Consider the following 17,037-nt stretch of genomic DNA (forward strand, 5'->3'; position numbering starts at 1 on the left):
TCCATTTTTGTTGTTGACTGAAGTGGGAAGCCTGCAAAACATGAAGTGGTCCTCTTGCTTTACTATGCGTAATTATTCCTTTTTGTATGAATTTTAGTCATTTGTTTTTCACTTCAAGTTCTATGACATTCTCATCGACTGAGGGCATATATTTCCTAAGAGTGAAACGTCTTAAAACTCTAGGATTAGTCAAATCAATATTTTCTGTTGGCCTTATATTAAAGAAATCGAAAACAAGAAAAAAGTTCTACTATATTCTACTAACAAAATTTGTTATTCTCTAAAGGATTCATGTTTTGAAAAGAGAAATATATAACCATGTGGTCACTATTCTATACCTTCCATATGGAAATCATGATGTTTGTTGACAGTAACACATTATTGTTAGTGGTCTTTGAGTAGTGCAACCTGCCATGACTCACTTTACATTACAACACTAATTCTGACATTGTTCCACAAAACATAATAAAAAGTCCAATGAAATCATACTTTTGGATGAATCTGAACTCAAGGAATTTTCAGTTTTACTTTCTTTCTCTTTTTTTTTTTTCCAATAAAAACCAAAAGTGATGTAGAATAGTGACATCCACTAGAATGTACATATATGTATATTGTGTTTTTTTTTTAACATTCACTAAATTCAATCCTCTATTTATAGTTATATATTAAGATATAAATACATCATTGTTGAAATCTAATTAGGATTTGACGAAAACAAGAAGTTCTCTTTATATCAAATCAATTAGACTTAACCACAATTGAGTAACTTAAAGTTTATATTGCCCATTCCTCAACTTGCTTTTTTTTCTCCATTTTAATTCAGACATACTGAAAATATATTAAACCATCAACCTCCATGCAAATCCATATTATATTACAAAGTTGCGCACTTAGAATTTCATCACATTTTTTTACACTCTAAAAGCAAAATTCTGAACTCCACTTTTTCTTCTCTCTTCTTCTATAGCTAGGAATAAACTAGTGGATCAAGTTCCATATCCTCATCTTTCTTCACCCACACACATACACTTTTAACACTTATATTTATGAAATGAACTCATAAACTAATTGATTATCATCAGTCCTAAACTATGTATCTTTTGTTTCCAATTCAAACCACATGAAATCATGGAGATACATCATCACCACCTCTTCGTCTCTCTCCTCCTTCTCCTTCTTCCCCTAAGCTCCTCCCAAGAAAACACCAGAAGCTTGGTCATTGATGTCAATGGTCCAGTCGAAACTTCTCCTATCTCCGAGGTTAGTATGCTCTTCTTTCCTTTTCTCTATCGCTCATCACCACAATGATAATCTTATTATCTCAAACTCTTCACAAACTCATTAATTTAGCTCATATCTTTTTTCATCGAATCTTCAAGCATTCCCTGTGTAACTGAACTTATAATCGTCATTAGCATGCATATATGTGTGTATAATAGATATATATATATACATGAAACCATGATGAACCCTTGAATCATCTGAAAAGAGATGTAATGCATTCATATAAATGATTAAGGATATATAATTAACCAGAAAAATATTAACAGATATAATTTTTCTCTTTAAAATATGTTCATGTTAATTACTTTAAGCAAAAACTCAATTTGTGTTATTTTTGTTTCTTATTGCAACACAGAAACTGAATCCAAAGCTTGTGTACGAAATAAAAGTGCATGGGTTTATGCTTTGGGCATCGATGGGTGTTTTGATGCCAATTGGTATAATCTCCATCAGATTAATTACTATCAAAGACCAACCTATTATCACTCTTCGACGACTCTTCTGGATCCATGTCACTTCTCAGGCAGGTTTCATTTTCTTTTGGCTCTCTTTATTTTTTTTTATTTTTTAAAAATATATCAAATACTACCATTGTTTCAACGAACTAAATCATAAGCAAATTGAAAATGTTATTTGCATAAGTTGAAAATGAAATTTTAATGGTCGGTGGTGCGAGTGTCAAATGTGGATGGGTGGATAGAGAGTTAAAGCAAAGATGCTTCTTTCTTCATCTAAAAAGAATAAAGTCCAATTAACGACTTTTTTATGATTATTAATTAGTAATTAGTAGGGCCTTTTTGGTTATTCTAGATTGTTAATCACACTAATAATCATGGAAACTTGAAAGCCAAGCTAAAGCGTCTACCTTCTTCTTCTTTTTAGCTTTAATGTCAATGTCTTCTTAATCTTTATTAGTTCTTTCTTACTTTCTCTTTCTCTCTTTCTGTGATACTTAACTAAGAAACCACACCTACTAGTCTTACAAAACATTATTTTGATGATTATAACAAGTATTGGATTATTAATCAACAACAATCACTTTTAACTATATTGTTGTTGATTACTTGGAATATTATAAGCGAGCAAGTAACAATGTGATGAACTTATCAAACAGATGGTTGCAGTGATACTTGTTACAATAGGAGCAATAATGTCTGTAAAAAACTTCAACAATTCCTTCAATAACCATCACCAACGGCTAGGAATTGGACTTTACATCATTGTATGGTTCCAAGCTCTTCTTGGCTTCCTCCGACCTTCAAGGTGCGTACTTCTATTTTTTTCTCTTCAATTTTTTTTTTTTTTTTTGGTGAAAGAATTAAGATAGCTTAAGATTAGCAAGAACCAAATGTTTATATAGCATTCATCTTTAACTGATTTTACTAAACATCTATTGCAGGGGAGGAAAAGCTAGAAGGAAGTGGTTTGTAGGACACTGGATATTAGGAACATCGATTGCTATTCTTGGGGTAATAAACATTTACACAGGGTTACACGCTTACAGCAAGAAGACATCAAGAAGTGTCAAGCTTTGGACCATACTCTTCACGGCACAACTCTCTTCTATTGTCTTGTTTTATCTTTTCCAAGACAAGTGGTCTTATATCCAAAGCCAAACTACCTTCAACAGAAATCAATCCGTTGATCATAACAGCAACATCTCAACCGCAGAGGCTGGCCATGTAGACGGGGTTGATGAAGAGACTAAACAAAGCTATTAGTAAATTGTTTTCTTATCTTGAGATATTGTTTTCCAAGAGACAAAAAAGGGTTGCAAAGGCATATGAATTGATTTGTAGTGGTAATGATCATTTGACTAACTTTCGAGTTTCTTTCTTCTAACGGTTAAACACTAACCAAATTTCAATTATCGTTCTAAGCGTTAGACTCTATAGTCAAATCCATTTTTAGGGGGAGTTATTGGGAGAATGATTTTTAAAGATGGTTAGAATATAAGATTCTATTGTTATTGGTTTATGGATTCTTAAATTCTTAATAAAGTCTTTTGTTATTGGTGTATTGATTTTGTAATTTCATTTAAAATCCTTTGTTATTCAAAAAGCTGAGTACTTATTGATTTTACAATTCTATTAAACTCTAATGTTATTGGGAATATGATTTCCTACATATTTGGTCATTAACAACAACTTTCAAAATACTGCACTTAGCCTAAGTATTTGTAAAATCTATCATATTAAGAATCTACTAAACTCTAAAAAAACTTAGTAAACATTAGAATCTACAAAAATCTTTGAGAATTTTAAAATCTCTAAAACTTTTGAAATCCACAAACTCTTTTAGATTCAACCTTCCAATAACCCCTAGTTAAAACTTGGTTACTACAGTGTAAATTTGTAAAATCAAATTACAATAACTATTATTTAATTCATTTTTCTGTTATTTGTGATTATATATATATATAATATCTATATTAATTATATATATGATATATCCCCCATTTTAATTATAATTTATTATTTTTAGCTCTCTCAAGAAATATATATTTCTTAAGAAACTAAGAGTAAGTGGTAGGAAAAAAAAATCTTGATAATTAAAGTTTGATGTTGGATTGAAATCAGACCACATGTACACATTAACAATAAGTTTATTGCATAGTAATTAACCTACAGTATAATATAATAAATACAAAGATATAAATTTCCAAATCCATTAATTAGTACTAAAAAAAACTTCCACATATATAAAGATCTCCAACGTAAAAATGGAAACTGATCCATCTCCTTTCCTCATTAATGAAGATTCTAATGTTTAATTTACCTATTAAGTTGGCATAGAAAGAAAGAAAATATCTCTATTCTAATAACAAAATCAACATGTCTCTATTTACATATACCTCTCCATATCACACAAACACAATAAAAATTGTATCACACAATTCTTCCTCTTCACCAAACCAAAAACGTTGACAACTTGTGTGAGTTTTTTCAATGATGAGAGGTGATGCTTCGACCGTAATGGTCATGGTAATGGTGCTTGTGATGTTAAACCAAATAGAGAGTGCTGTTGTGAATGTTTCATCACTACCACATAGAAAGTATTGTAATATTTATATAGGAAAGTGGGTCTACGACCAAAATTACCCTCTCTATGATTCAAAGACTTGCCCTTTCATCGAGAAACAGTTTAACTGTCAATCCAATGGTCGCCCTGACACCGAGTACCTCAAGTATCGTTGGCAACCTAACGGCTGCAATATCCCCAGGTGATTCCATATTATATCTCTTCTTTATCTATGTATAACGTTTTTCCCGATTCGTATACGAATATAAGTTATTATATACTAATCTTAGGATATTTTGCAGTTATGTTCTAAGATCAATTAGCTAGCATTGTTTTGGATAATTTACATTGTTCTTCAAATCCCTTAGTGTTATTTGAGGGGATTCATATATAGGTTTCTAATAAGGAGGGTTTAATGATAAAATTGTTAATTGTCCTCTATATTTTATGCATTGGTTAGAAAGCAACCTTTAATCTAGCCAAATAATAAAAAAGCATTCATAGTAATGCTAGTGTTTCCTACCAAAAAAAAAAAGTAATGCTAGTGTTAATTTCGTTATAGCATATAGACAAACCTAATATTTGGGGTAGTGGTCAAATCAGGGCTATCGATATATAGTTGGCATAAGGACTTTGTTTTTAAAATGTACGATTCAGTAAGAATGGTCACTCTTCATTCCATTTTTTGTTGATATTAAAGATAAATGGTATGGTATGGTGCGCAGATTTAACGGCTTAGATTTTCTGGGAAGGATAATGAAAGGGAAGAAACTGATGTTTGTAGGAGATTCATTGAGTCTAAACCAATGGCAATCCCTAACGTGTTTGCTTCACAACGCCGCACCAAACATCAAATCCACCCTTACTCGTTCTCCTTCTGGCCTCTCTGTCTTCTCATTCCCTGTAACGTTTCTAATAACACATTAAACTCTTTTAATCTTCCGGTGTATATTATATAGTTCGGTTGATCAATTTGGTTTGTGATTAATCCTGGTTGGTTTCTTGTAATATATGCATGCAATGCAGGCTTACAATTCCTCAATTATGTTCTCAAGAAACGCCTTCTTGGTGGATATAGTCGGAGCCCCACCGAATCGAGTGATGAAGCTCGACTCAATCTCGAGCGGTTCGTTATGGAAAACCGCAGACGTTTTGATCTTTAACTCTTGGCATTGGTGGCTTCACACCGACAGAAAACAACCGTAAAAATCCACTATATATATATGTCCTCAAATATATCTTAGTATGGACTTAGTATATAACAAAATGTACTGACTTGGGGTTGCATGCAGATGGGATAAAATTGAGTCCGGTAATGTAACAGTTAAAGACATGGACCGATTAGTGGCGTATGAGAAAGCGATGACTACTTGGTCTAATTGGGTTGATCAAAACATTGATCCTTCCAAAACCAAAGTCTTCTTCCAAGGTGTTTCTCCGGACCATGGCCAGTAAGTTCTTTCTCTATATATAACTTTTGTTGTAACATTCGATATATACTTTCAATCAACGATAGACATCTCTAAGATAATTTGTAAGTAAATATGGATATTAATTATTACTCACAACAATATTGGAACATAATGTTACAGGGCAAACGAATGGTCGAAACAAGGTGGCAAAGGCAGTTGCATAGGAGAAACAAAGCCGGTAATGGGGTCGAAGTACCGGGCAGGACCACACCGAGCGGAGGTGGTTGTGGCCAAACTGATAAAGATGATGAAGAAGAAGGCTCGGTTAATGGACGTGACATTGATGTCTCAGCTAAGGAAAGATGGACACCCTTCAGTCTACGGGCTTGGTGGTCACAAGGCACCAGACTGCAGCCACTGGTGTCTTGCTGGAGTTCCTGATAGCTGGAACCAGCTCTTGTATCATGAGTTGCTTCGTTCTTGATGTTTTTGTTGGTTAGAGACTGTTAAAACTCTCAATTACATTATATGACCTAAACAGTTTTATTTTGGATTTCCTTTTTTATTTATTTTGTCAACCAAAACGACTAAGCTTGAAAAAGATTCATTGACTGGTTGAAACATTTATAAGAGAAGAATTTACATACTGTAAGTAATTATAACATCATCTTATCCGTTTCTAATTCAACCTATAATTTAAGTAGCAAGACCTGATAACTCGAAGTAAATTTACTTCACAAATTTGCATTTAAAATTTTGTAATTTTATAATAGTATTTCATTATCCAATTGTAACATTTTCTATAGTTTATTAATTTATAAAATTATAATAAGTCCGAAAAAATTGGAATATATTGAGATATTAATCTATCAAAAATTAAGTTTTCAATTTCTATTCGTGTTTTGGTTTGGTAGTCTTGGATTTTCTGGTTATTCAATAATCATAATCAAAATCATATTAAAATCTAATTTAGTATAATTTGATTTTGTTGGGGTTCTAATAATTTTTTTGCTCGGTCGCAAAAGGTCGGTCGGAAATTTTTATTTTCTTCAAGAAAAGTTTTTAAAATTTGGGCTAAGGAAAAATAAAAAATTCGTTTTGGTTAGGCCTGGGCATTCGGTTAACCATTCGGTTTCGGTTCGGTTGTGTTTGGTTTCGGTTAGTATGGATATAGTAATATAATAACCATTCGGATATTTTAGAAATTTTGGTTCGGTTCGGTTCGGTTAGTCTTTGGTTCGGTTCGGTTGTTAACCGAATTAACCGATAATTCCTGTAAATTCAAACTCATCTTGCTAACGTTAAAAATCTTAAATTATAACACCAAGTGAGTAAAAGGGAAAGAAACGATACATCCAAGTCTAACTACGAACTAAGTTGAGATAAGAGAAGAAGGACATAGTTCTAAGTTTGAAAAACAAAACAAAAGAAAATCTAAGTTTAAGCCGAGATAAGAGTGAGAGAAAAGTAAAACAAAGTTGATCGGACCAAAGCTTTGCCATTCCCATGAAATAAAGATTGTTGAGTCCTATTGTATCCTCCAAAGCAAGTAACCAAACATCTATTCAATTGAACATATAAGGTAAACATATAATCATATATCATATGTATAGATTCGGTTTTTTCGGGTTTATTTTGGTTATCGGTTAGTAACCGAAACCGAACCGAACCCGAATTTTGAGACTTATAATAACCAATCGGTTATTTGAAGATAACCGAAACCGAACCGAAACCGAACTGATTCGGTTAATCGGTTCGGTTAATCGGTTATTGGTTATTTTGGCCAGGCCTAGTTTTGGTCATAAGACTTTGGCTTTTAGAGTAAATAACAAACAAACAAAAAAACATCTCTCTCTCTCTCTTTCACTTCACGTCTGCGAGTGTTCGTCGTCTCCTTCCGGATCTCAATCGGCGTTTCACCGATCTCGCCATTCATTCTCCGTCGATCTACTCACCGTTAAGATTCTGGAGATGTCGATTTGAGAGAAAAGACTGTCTCAAAGGTTAGATTTACAACACATTCTCCGCCAGAAATTTGTTTTGTGGAGGAAAAGGATCATGGCTGCTGTCGATGTTCATCGTTTCGCTGAGTCAATCACTTGCCATGCTTGGAGTCCTGATTACTCCAGTAAGTTTCTAACTCTTTGATTCTAGGATGCTCTTGCTTGCTTCTCTGGTCTTTGGGAAGATGAGATAGGAGTTATGGATAGCAGAAACTAGAGATTCAGATCATGCTTTCAATTCAGAAAATTTGAGATTTTTTTTATAACTTGTCACTTCTTGTGAATCAAATGAGTTGTAATTCCTTGGAATTGACTATTGAGGATGGATTCTGGGGTCAATGTTATATATGCCTCTTGTGTTTATCTCTGGGTGTCTCTTACTTAATGTAGGAATCAGGAGCTTAATTGAATTGGTTTATACATCATTTATAGGTATATAAAAATAGATTCTTTCATATACATTCTTAGTATTGAAGATTTCAGAGAGATGCTAGGTAGTGTTAGGAACAGTTGGTATCTAGTATCATTGATGAGTTTTCTAAACGAATGAACCGATTTTCTTGTTACCTAATCATTTATTTGCTGTGACATATGTTTTTTGTAGTGGTTGCTCTCTGTCCTAACAATACTGAAGTTCATATCTATAAATCGTTATCTCAAGACCAGTGGGAGAGGTTACATGTCCTCCAAAAGGTGGAACTTTCTATTTCTCTCTCTCTATCTAAAACTAATGAACTTGCACTCCTTTTCCTTTCTCTTCTTGGGAATTCTTTACTTTCATATATTTACGTATTCTCATTTTACTGATCACTTGTTCTATTGCCAGCTTCATGATTATTGTTTGAATTGTTGCAGCATGACCAAATTGTTTCTGGAATAGATTGGAGCTCAAAGTCCAACAAAATCGTCACTGTTTCTCATGACAGAAACTCGTAAGTTGCAACCTTTGATATATTTTGAGTAGATTGTGCATTTGGGTAACCTTGCACTTCGCTTAATGCTGTGAGAAACTCCAAACCTGTTATTCTTACTTCTTCACTGTTTAGTTTGTGTAACCTAGTTTGAAATGCTTTTTGAAGTTATGTGTGGAGCCTTGAAGGAGGTGAATGGGTACCAACACTTGTTATTCTTAGACTAAATCGTGCTGCACTTTGTGTCCAATGGAGTCCAAAAGGTAAATGTATCAGATCCTAAAATTTCTGAGTTTTAAGTTTAATTACCTATGTAATATGTAATGTACTTTTGCTTATAATTTGTATACCTTCTAATATATGGTTCCCATCTTTTTGTTCAATATCCTTAGAGAACAAGTTTGCTGTTGGAAGTGGTGCTAAAACAGTTTGTATTTGCTATTATGAGCAAGAGAATAACTGGTAATATCTTCTTCTGCTCCTAATATCAGTATTAGTCATGGATATTCATTCATTGGCATGCCACCTGAATTTTTTGCTATGAATGGTGTCGTTGGTTTAAGAAAATGGTATTATCTTGTGTTATGTACTGCATGTTATTAAAACCAATTATTTTTGTTATCTTGGCATGCATAACTGTGAATTGTGCAGAGATTTTGCCAGGATCTGCAATATGTGCAATCCTCACAAAGTACATTTTTAGTTCCATGTAAAGTTTGCTATTCTGGTAGGCTGACGTTATTTGGCTTAACTGTTCTCAGGTGGGTCAGTAAACTTATTCGAAAAAGGCACGAATCTTCAGTCACATCTGTTGCTTGGCATCCTAATAATGTGCGTACAATCAACACAACCTCTTGTACTTCATGTAGCCAAAATGTTATGTAGGCACCGTACATGCTTTCTCTATCAAAACATTTTATAAGTTAGCCACTGGATAGAGAATAGAGTATATGATCCCTAAGATAGAATATCAATCTTCACATACTAGTCAATCTTCTAAATCATTGTATCTGGTATGCTTATCATGTTGCTGTGTTCTCTGATTGTCTGTTTTGCGTTAGGTTCTTCTGGCAACGACATCTACGGATGGAAAATGTCGGGTATTTTCAACATTCATCAAAGGAGTTGATACAAAGTATGCTCATTAGTTGAACATCTACTTTTAAAACATTTTTTCAAACATGGGGGGTTCCTTATTTGTCTTCACGCAATTGGTTCATACAGGGATTCAAAAGCAGGCTCACCGGCAGAAGCTAAATTTGGGGAGGTTTGATCCGTTTGGCAGTCTTTCCTTGTAGTAAATATTGTGATGCTTATGCCTTATATCTACTCTCTGTACTCTCGCATCTAATGTTACAGAGTTTTTTTCTGTTGTATATACGTTGAAACAGCAAATTCTACAGCTTGATCTCTCTTATTCCTGGGCGTTTGGTGTGAAATGGTCTCCTAGTGGAAACACCTTGGCTTATGTAGGTCAGAATTTTAAAACTTGAGATGTTTGTCCATTGCACTACTCTACTGGAATTATACAAAAAAATTTCAACTTGGTTGCATAATTTTTACTGCTGTCTCACTTCCCTAGTTTCTATAATCTTGTCTAGGTCATAGCTCCATGATATACTTTGTTGATGATGTTGGTCCTTCTCCTTTAGCTCAAAGCGTTGCATTCCGAGATTTGCCTCTTCGTGATGTGGGTCAGCATCCACTCTTCTTTTACTTTTGGGAAACTGGTCTTCTTCTTGTGTGTCCTGAATTGATATATTATTGTCAACTTGCTATTTCAGGTTCTCTTTATTTCTGAGAAAATGGTGATAGGCGTTGGATATGACAGCAATCCAATGGTATTTGCCGCAGATGATACCGGAATATGGTGTGTATCTCTCAGAATTATCTGCTTGTGTATCTCTTAGCTCTTTGCATACTATCAAATCCTTCAATTCCTTAACTCTTCTTAGATCGTAGGCCAGATAGTTAGTTCTGAAATGATCCACACAGTGACACAGCGATGATTGCCTCGTTTACAAGTTTTTGTTTTGGTTGTAGGAGCTTTATTAGGTACATCGGAGAGAAGAAAGCAGCATCTTCGAATTCCAGTTACAGTTCGCAGGTACGTACCAAAGTTTATTTCTTTTATTTGTTGCTAATATGTCTGGTTTTAGCTACAAGTAGAAAATATGATTTGAACTTCAGCTTATCCCTCAACCGTTCCTCTGAGATAGTAGTATTTCGGGTTAAGTGTAGTTGCTCTTTTTTCTTAGATTGACGAGGTTTCGCTTGTATTATTTTGTGGTGTTATATGTCTGAACCATCTGTTCATTATGTTATGTTTTTAGTTTTCTGAAGCATTTGGGAAATTCTATGGTAGTCAATCAAAGTCTGCAACAGCCAACGATGCATCTGAATCACGTGGACGCGTTCATGATAACTGCATAAAGTAAAATGTCTCTTTAAAGTGTCCTAATTATTTCTTCAGTCCATTGAATGTTAAGAGCCTGATGCACAAATTTTCCTGAAACTTGCAGTTCCATTGTGCCTCTGAGCAAAGCAGGGGGTCCCAAAGTAATGCGATTCAGCACTTCAGGTCAGTCACTAATTTTAAATGGAATCAGCCAATTCAATTCTCACAAAACAAATCAGCAGTTTCATTTTACTTTCATATCCGTTTGTTATTATAGGATTGGATGGCAAAATAGCCATATGGGATTTGGAGAACATGGAACAAGAACTTGGTAATCAGTTTTAATAAACACAAATAAAACAAATCTGGATCATAAGCAAGGCTTTACGTAATTTGTATATCAGATTTTTTTTGGACAAAATGCTAGCCATTTTAACCTTTTCCAGTTTCATAATTGTTTCACTTTGTAAGGGTAAAGAAGGGCATGTCTTAGTAAGTTTTGAGCTATGTTCTTCACCTTTGGATCTTTGTAACATGTTGATTGCTATATGATTTGATTCGTTATATACACGTTACCTTTTCAGCTTGTGTCAAATCGAGTCTATAGTATAATAAAAACACGTAAAGATAAGTTTTTGTCGTCCGAGTATATATTCCCACAGAAATGTGCTCTAAATATCAACAAACTGAACCAAATCTTCTAGTTTCAGATGATATGAAGTATCAGGAAGAGCAATATCTGCCGATGCGAAACAAACAAAACTAACATTTGGAATGTTCCCCTAACCATTATTGTAAGTTTAACTACTGCCCTGTGTCGTAAGCATAAACTAGATATGTAACTGAGAAGCAGATTTGCAGAGAAACACACAACTCGAACGATTGATTATATGTCTCCAAGATCACTCGTTTTCGTCCCATAAGCGATGTAATTGACACTAATATCGTCTGACAATAACCATCGCCCTGTTATCGGGTTGAACACAAATCCAGCCATCTCTTTCACCTGCAATCCATAGTTTTCCTGGTTATCATTACTACCACAATGCATCAACCAAACAAATGAACAATCCTTCTCTCTTGATATTATTACTTGTCCATATCGAGACATGTGCACTTTTGTATTGTTTGAGTCAGCTTAATATTGGTAAATGAGATTGACATAAGCATTATAGAATGTGAAGGGATTGCCTTACATCGACTGAAGCACGTCGTAATATCATACTAACTTCTTCAGGAGTTAGAAAACTTGACCACTGGTGTGTGCCTTTAGGAAGCTGCAGGTGAATTGTTATACAAAGACCACATGTGAAACCAGTAACACAAATGGAGCTAACAGAAGATAAAGAAGTGGAAAACTGAAGATTTACCCAACGTAGAATGTACTCTGCTGCAACAATGGCTGATGCATATGCTCGCATAGAGCGATTGATTGTAGAAACTAAGGTGGCCCCATTAGGGATGCTCAATGCTGACAACGACTTGCAAAATTCTGCAGGGTTCGCTACATGCTCAATGACCTTCATTGTACAAAATCAAATGGCTTGTCATAATAAATAAAATTGGAAGCGAGAGAAATGGAAAGATAAATACCAAGTAAGTTTCAAAAAGGGAAAGGTCCATGATGAAAGTTTAGATGAACCAGAAAAAAGTACCTCTAAGGCAAGAACAGCATCAAACGTCCTCCCTTCATCCACTAGCTTTTCTGCGCTAGAAAAAAATATTAATTAGCACTAAAACATAGAAGAGATAACAGAAAATCAGCTTCTGTACAAGATTTCATGAAACTTTAATTGATCATCATCTAAGATTAGTAAAAAATACCTGCTGTAGTACATTGGTATTCAATCGTTGAAGTCACTGGATCCATATCCTGCAGACATATTATATTAACATATAAGAAAGAATAGAAATGAAGATAGAGAAGGGATTTCATGAACTTGAGTCCTACGCAATGATGTGAAAACGTATTCACTACATTTCAAGTATTCTGAAAGCTGCCAACATTAACTCTGCCAATTTTGAAAGAACTGAAGTGTAGTATTCAAATAAAAAAAGGTATTCAAGAAAACTACACCATAAGGAATGCACAGTTGGACGTAAAAATAACAATACATCCACTGTATTATTCATCTAAATGATCAATGATACAATTAAAGTAAGAGACCTTACAGCGTGAAGACGAGCAATTTTGACATTCTTATCAACAGCATCAACTCCTGTGACAGTAGCTCCCATCCGTGCTAGAGGCTTCAAAGAAAGAAAGAAACAAGTCTCTGCTCACCAAATCTTCTTATAACTAACAACAATTTCATTCCAAGTGTAACCTCAAACGCTCAACCAACAAGCCCAAAGAAGAGGTAACAAACTCAAAACTATTTGAGTGTTATCTACTGGCTAGACCCTAGACTGGTCTCATAAAAGGAAGAAAGAAACAAAAAAAATGCCAACTACGGTACGCAGGAACTGATGAAAAAAATACCTCAGAAAGTAGTCCGCCGCCACAACCTACATCGATAAATCTCAGTCCTTCAAAAGGCCTAGCAGAACTCGGATCCTTACTGAGAAGATACAAAAAGTTAATCCAACCGAGCAAGATAGAAAGAAACCAATATTATCCACAAGAAATGAAAATGCACCTGAAATGTCTGCATAAGGTCGACCGGATGAAAGCCAATCGTGTTGGATTCAATAGATGCAACGGTTTAAAGGGTCCTTCAGAATGCCACCTTCATGTAAGAACACAGAGCAAATAAATCATGTGAACGCCCTCAAAACTCAAGAATCTATATTTTTAGAATCCATGAATACATTTCTTGAGTCAAGCTTAGTAAACTTATCATAACCTTCTAAAACATTACCTTGAATTTACACAGTCTAACCACTAAAGACAAGATTCAATTGCAAAAACTATACCAAATTGTTCCCCAAACAATGCCAACAAGAACCAATTTCAATTCAAAGGATACGAAGCAAAACTTTACTCCATTTTTTGGGTAGATATTCTAAGCATCCAAACTTTTGATCATTTCCTAGAAATTCCATTTCTGTACCCATGCATTACTATCATCCAAATTTTAAAACAGACGAGACGAACCAGGTATCAGCAATGGCAGAGAATTTGGCGAGTTCATCTTCATTCAAAGACGTTGTGGACGATGTGCTTCGGCTTTTATTGGATGTTTTGCCTTCAAGCGTTTGAATTTTCTGATGCGAAGAGGGAAGAGATGCAGCCGAAGCATCAGTATCTGAAGTTGAGAACAGCCGCTGGTGAAGTAAAATCGACGGAGGTATGATTGAGGAAGAAGATACGCGACGAGAAGAGAGAAGAAGCTTTCGCAGTTGATTCATCGGTTTCGACGCCAACATTTCGAAAGATCAGAGATGCCCTGTCAAAGACAAATCGATCGCGAGTTTTCGAAACGACGGTCGGAGTTTACTGACGTCGGATTCGCCGTCGGCGGAGTGAACGAGTGAATTTGAAGAAGAGAAAGTGAATTAAGTGCAAAATTGGAATTCTCGAAGGATGTAATCCTATTGGGCCACACATTAAACTAAATGGGTTTATCTATGGGCCTAAGGCCTATAATTCCGAGAAAGTAAATAACATAATATAGAGGATACTTTGTATTCATTTTTTGTAACTTTAGAAAGAAAAACAAAAACATGATTTATACGTTGTAAATTAGAGTTTTTGACTAATTCATTTTAAAAAAATCTTAGACTATTTTCCTACTTTTTATACTATTTCATAATTCTTCTATTATCATAATTATTTGTGTGAAAGGGTTTTTTTCTCTTAATAATTCTTCCGTATGATGATATATTATATGTTGTTAATTTATTTTAGAAAAATATTTGTGTAAGGATATAATTATTAGGATAGCAACAACGTTCTAAAGAGTAGTTGGATTTGGATATGTCTGAATCCTTTGATTTCACTTTCAGCTAAAATAGTATTTTTCCTAACAAAACAAAGGTCCCACGATCAAATGAGAAATCTCTCATTTTTATATTATATAATAATTCAAAAGATCAAATCTGATTTCATTAAAGTGTGTATATGTATCACATCGGCACATACAAAAACTAATATTATCCTAGATACACAAAATATTACCAAGTCTACCATCTTTCATGATATATACGACTCTAAATGCCCTAACACATTTTATATATACCATGTTGGATTTAATGTGTTTTTGTTGTTATTTGAATGCAAGAGACACGTTTTTATCGTCATTTACGGAAACATTGAACGTTTGAAAGTGGTTACATAGAAAGAATCCTAGAACAAAAATATCTAATAAAAGTAACTTTTATGAAAACCCACCTTTCTATATTTAATTTTAGTACCAATAACAGTTTGACATATGTTCCACCATCTTGATCATCTACTATTCAATGGTATTTCATTACACCACACTAATCACAAGATTCACACACAACTAACTAACTAATGGTGTGTGTCGTGTGTGTGTATCAACCGTGTTTGTTTACGCTTCAAACTTTGCAGCGAATATTCAAACTTTTATCTATAGAAAAAGAGAAGAAGAAGAAGAGGGTGGGGGCATTAAAGAGAGCTGTCTCATAGTTGGTAATGTCAATTAATAAGCTGGCAATACAATTCATGTAGGACAAGACAACTTCAAAACTCCAATCATGTGAATTACTATATCATACTAATAAAACCCAATCATTTCACCTTATTACAAAGATTTATATGCTTTGTTTTTTTTTTGGGTTAAAGATTGATAAGCTTTTATTATACTCTCTTATGACTTTTTGTTTTTTGTTAACTATATAAAGATTAATGAATGATATGCTAATTATAATCAAAAAAAAAAAAAAGAGTTGATGATAAAGGAAGTCACGTTTGGAGATTCTCCTATAAGTGTTTCGCTGTATGCGTTGAAACAGCCCTTCTTTAACAGCTCACTTCTTTTTTCACATTCCTAAATTCCTCTCAATCTTCTCCTTCTTCTTCTTTGCTTATACTTATTATATAACTCTCTCTCTCTCTCTCTGACAAAATATCCCAACATCAGAAAAAATGGCTGATGCTTTCTTGGAGAAGGCAACTTCTGCTCTCAGCGAAGCCAAAGAATCAGTTGCAACCACAGCTGACTCTGTCAAGGCTTCTCTCACTGACGCTGAGAAAACCGTTGCGACCTCCACAGAGACGGCAAGGAGTACTCTAACTGAAGCTGGGAGTACCGTTGCTGCCTCTGCTGAAACTGTCAAGACCGAGGCTGCAGCTGCACCTGAGAAAGTGTCTGGTGTGTCTACACAGGTTGGTCTTGGTAACATATTTTTACATGTGTTTGGTTTTTCTAATTTCCCCCCAAGAAAAAAAAAACTAAGGAAACTTAACTGTGGTTTTGATTTAGGCAAGGGATGCAGTGGACAGTGCTCTGTCAAGAGGTATAGAAGGAGCCAAATCTTTGCTTCAGACTTTTGAAGAGAAGAGGACCGAAGTATCCTCCAAGCTCGTTGGAGCTGTCTCAAATGCTGTTGGTGGAGCATCCAGCAGCACTGTGGCAAACCGAGACCTTCCCGTATCTACAGACAATCAGGTCACATATTTGAAAACAAAACTCAATTGTTCTCTAACTAGAAGATTTTGTAAATATTCATCATGTTTTTGACTATTGTATTTGTGTTCTTGCAGCCTCTGTTAGCATCTGGTGAGACAACACCATGGTGGAAGAATTGTTGTGGAGTTCTTGATCTTTTCAAGAAAGATACCACAAGTTAAAAAGATTTTAAAAAAATGACAATTTGACGAATTATTCACCAAGAAACAGAGCACTAGAAGAAGAAGAAGCAAGAACCTCCCATCCTTTTGATTATTTATTTCCTTCCTTTATGATTTTGATTTGAGATTGTGTCTATCTGTTCCTATTGTTTGTTTGTTTTTTTTCTTTCTGTTGATATCTTTGATTGTTCCCAAGAACTTGTGTAAGCACCCAAAAAAAAAAAAACCAAAAAAAAAAGGTAACTTCTTT

General features: G+C 34.4%; 5 protein-coding genes across 6 annotated transcripts; 4 read left to right on the plus strand and 1 right to left on the minus strand.

The window, feature by feature from the left end:
- The first annotated feature begins 921 nt into the window (after positions 1-921).
- LOC17888054 (cytochrome b561 domain-containing protein At2g30890) lies at positions 922-3,118 on the plus strand. Its single transcript, XM_023784808.1, has 4 exons — positions 922-1,260; positions 1,640-1,807; positions 2,399-2,547; positions 2,684-3,118. Exons 1-4 carry the CDS (start codon positions 1,129-1,131, stop codon positions 3,003-3,005), a joined length of 771 nt encoding a protein of 256 aa, XP_023640576.1. The 5' UTR covers positions 922-1,128; the 3' UTR covers positions 3,006-3,118.
- Positions 3,119-4,232: 1,114 nt separating this feature from the next.
- LOC17889565 (protein trichome birefringence-like 43) lies at positions 4,233-6,201 on the plus strand. Of its 2 annotated transcripts, none has more exons than XM_006296371.2 (5): positions 4,233-4,507; positions 5,031-5,208; positions 5,332-5,507; positions 5,598-5,756; positions 5,898-6,201. In XM_006296371.2, the coding sequence occupies exons 1-5, from the start codon at positions 4,233-4,235 to the stop codon at positions 6,199-6,201; spliced, it is 1,092 nt and encodes a 363-aa protein (XP_006296433.2). The 2 variants fall into 2 exon arrangements, with proteins under 2 accessions (XP_006296433.2, XP_023640801.1); XM_023785033.1 differs by having other exon boundaries at positions 5,598-5,734; positions 5,898-5,941.
- A 1,353-nt stretch (positions 6,202-7,554) lies between these two features.
- On the plus strand, positions 7,555-11,597 carry LOC17888263 (actin-related protein 2/3 complex subunit 1A). The gene is made up of 15 exons (XM_006294359.2): positions 7,555-7,845; positions 8,325-8,413; positions 8,576-8,652; positions 8,800-8,894; positions 9,024-9,093; positions 9,393-9,462; positions 9,693-9,766; positions 9,856-9,898; positions 10,023-10,104; positions 10,233-10,321; positions 10,416-10,501; positions 10,675-10,738; positions 10,965-11,065; positions 11,154-11,212; positions 11,307-11,597. The coding sequence occupies exons 1-15, from the start codon at positions 7,776-7,778 to the stop codon at positions 11,372-11,374; spliced, it is 1,137 nt and encodes a 378-aa protein (XP_006294421.1). The 5' UTR covers positions 7,555-7,775; the 3' UTR covers positions 11,375-11,597.
- Positions 11,598-11,659: 62 nt separating this feature from the next.
- On the minus strand, positions 11,660-14,506 carry LOC17889573 (ubiquinone biosynthesis O-methyltransferase, mitochondrial). The gene is made up of 9 exons (XM_006295514.2): positions 14,127-14,506; positions 13,669-13,758; positions 13,512-13,590; positions 13,202-13,279; positions 12,854-12,902; positions 12,685-12,734; positions 12,400-12,549; positions 12,226-12,306; positions 11,660-12,035 (listed from the first exon to the last, which is right to left on the minus strand). Exons 1-9 carry the CDS (start codon positions 14,396-14,398, stop codon positions 11,916-11,918), a joined length of 969 nt encoding a protein of 322 aa, XP_006295576.1. The 5' UTR covers positions 14,399-14,506; the 3' UTR covers positions 11,660-11,915.
- A 1,384-nt stretch (positions 14,507-15,890) lies between these two features.
- LOC17890160 lies at positions 15,891-16,790 on the plus strand. The gene is made up of 3 exons (XM_023784391.1): positions 15,891-16,322; positions 16,420-16,605; positions 16,701-16,790. Exons 1-3 carry the CDS (start codon positions 16,083-16,085, stop codon positions 16,785-16,787), a joined length of 513 nt encoding a protein of 170 aa, XP_023640159.1. The 5' UTR covers positions 15,891-16,082; the 3' UTR covers positions 16,788-16,790.
- The last annotated feature ends 247 nt before the right edge of the window (positions 16,791-17,037 follow it).

This window comes from Capsella rubella, unplaced genomic scaffold, assembly GCF_000375325.1.
Source record: "Capsella rubella cultivar Monte Gargano unplaced genomic scaffold, Caprub1_0 scaffold_4, whole genome shotgun sequence".
In the NCBI taxonomy this organism is placed as follows: domain Eukaryota; kingdom Viridiplantae; phylum Streptophyta; class Magnoliopsida; order Brassicales; family Brassicaceae; genus Capsella; species Capsella rubella.

What these genes read in the sequence shown, in the direction of transcription:
- LOC17889565 (XM_006296371.2), top strand. Translation starts at nt 4,233, where the DNA reads ATGATGAGAGGTGATGCTTCGACCGTAATGGTCATGGTAATGGTGCTT. An exon ending in AACGGCTGCAATATCCCCAG is followed by an intron (nt 4,508 to 5,030) that starts GTGATTCCATAT and finishes TATGGTGCGCAG; the next exon opens with ATTTAACGGCTTAGATTTTC. An exon ending in GTTTCTCCGGACCATGGCCA is followed by an intron (nt 5,757 to 5,897) that starts GTAAGTTCTTTC and finishes ATAATGTTACAG; the next exon opens with GGCAAACGAATGGTCGAAAC.
- LOC17888054 (XM_023784808.1), top strand. Translation starts at nt 1,129, where the DNA reads ATGGAGATACATCATCACCACCTCTTCGTCTCTCTCCTCCTTCTCCTT. An exon ending in AAACTTCTCCTATCTCCGAG is followed by an intron (nt 1,261 to 1,639) that starts GTTAGTATGCTC and finishes ATTGCAACACAG; the next exon opens with AAACTGAATCCAAAGCTTGT. An exon ending in GGCTTCCTCCGACCTTCAAG is followed by an intron (nt 2,548 to 2,683) that starts GTGCGTACTTCT and finishes CATCTATTGCAG; the next exon opens with GGGAGGAAAAGCTAGAAGGA.
- LOC17888263 (XM_006294359.2), top strand. Translation starts at nt 7,776, where the DNA reads ATGGCTGCTGTCGATGTTCATCGTTTCGCTGAGTCAATCACTTGCCAT. An exon ending in GGTTACATGTCCTCCAAAAG is followed by an intron (nt 8,414 to 8,575) that starts GTGGAACTTTCT and finishes GAATTGTTGCAG; the next exon opens with CATGACCAAATTGTTTCTGG. An exon ending in TATGAGCAAGAGAATAACTG is followed by an intron (nt 9,094 to 9,392) that starts GTAATATCTTCT and finishes AACTGTTCTCAG; the next exon opens with GTGGGTCAGTAAACTTATTC.
- LOC17890160 (XM_023784391.1), top strand. Translation starts at nt 16,083, where the DNA reads ATGGCTGATGCTTTCTTGGAGAAGGCAACTTCTGCTCTCAGCGAAGCC. An exon ending in TGTCTGGTGTGTCTACACAG is followed by an intron (nt 16,323 to 16,419) that starts GTTGGTCTTGGT and finishes GTTTTGATTTAG; the next exon opens with GCAAGGGATGCAGTGGACAG. An exon ending in CCGTATCTACAGACAATCAG is followed by an intron (nt 16,606 to 16,700) that starts GTCACATATTTG and finishes GTGTTCTTGCAG; the next exon opens with CCTCTGTTAGCATCTGGTGA.
- LOC17889573 (XM_006295514.2), bottom strand. Translation starts at nt 14,398, where the DNA reads ATGTTGGCGTCGAAACCGATGAATCAACTGCGAAAGCTTCTTCTCTCT. An exon ending in ATACCAATGTACTACAGCAG is followed by an intron (nt 12,735 to 12,853) that starts GTATTTTTTACT and finishes TTTCTAGCGCAG; the next exon opens with AAAAGCTAGTGGATGAAGGG. An exon ending in ATGCTGTTCTTGCCTTAGAG is followed by an intron (nt 12,550 to 12,684) that starts GTACTTTTTTCT and finishes TGTACAATGAAG; the next exon opens with GTCATTGAGCATGTAGCGAA.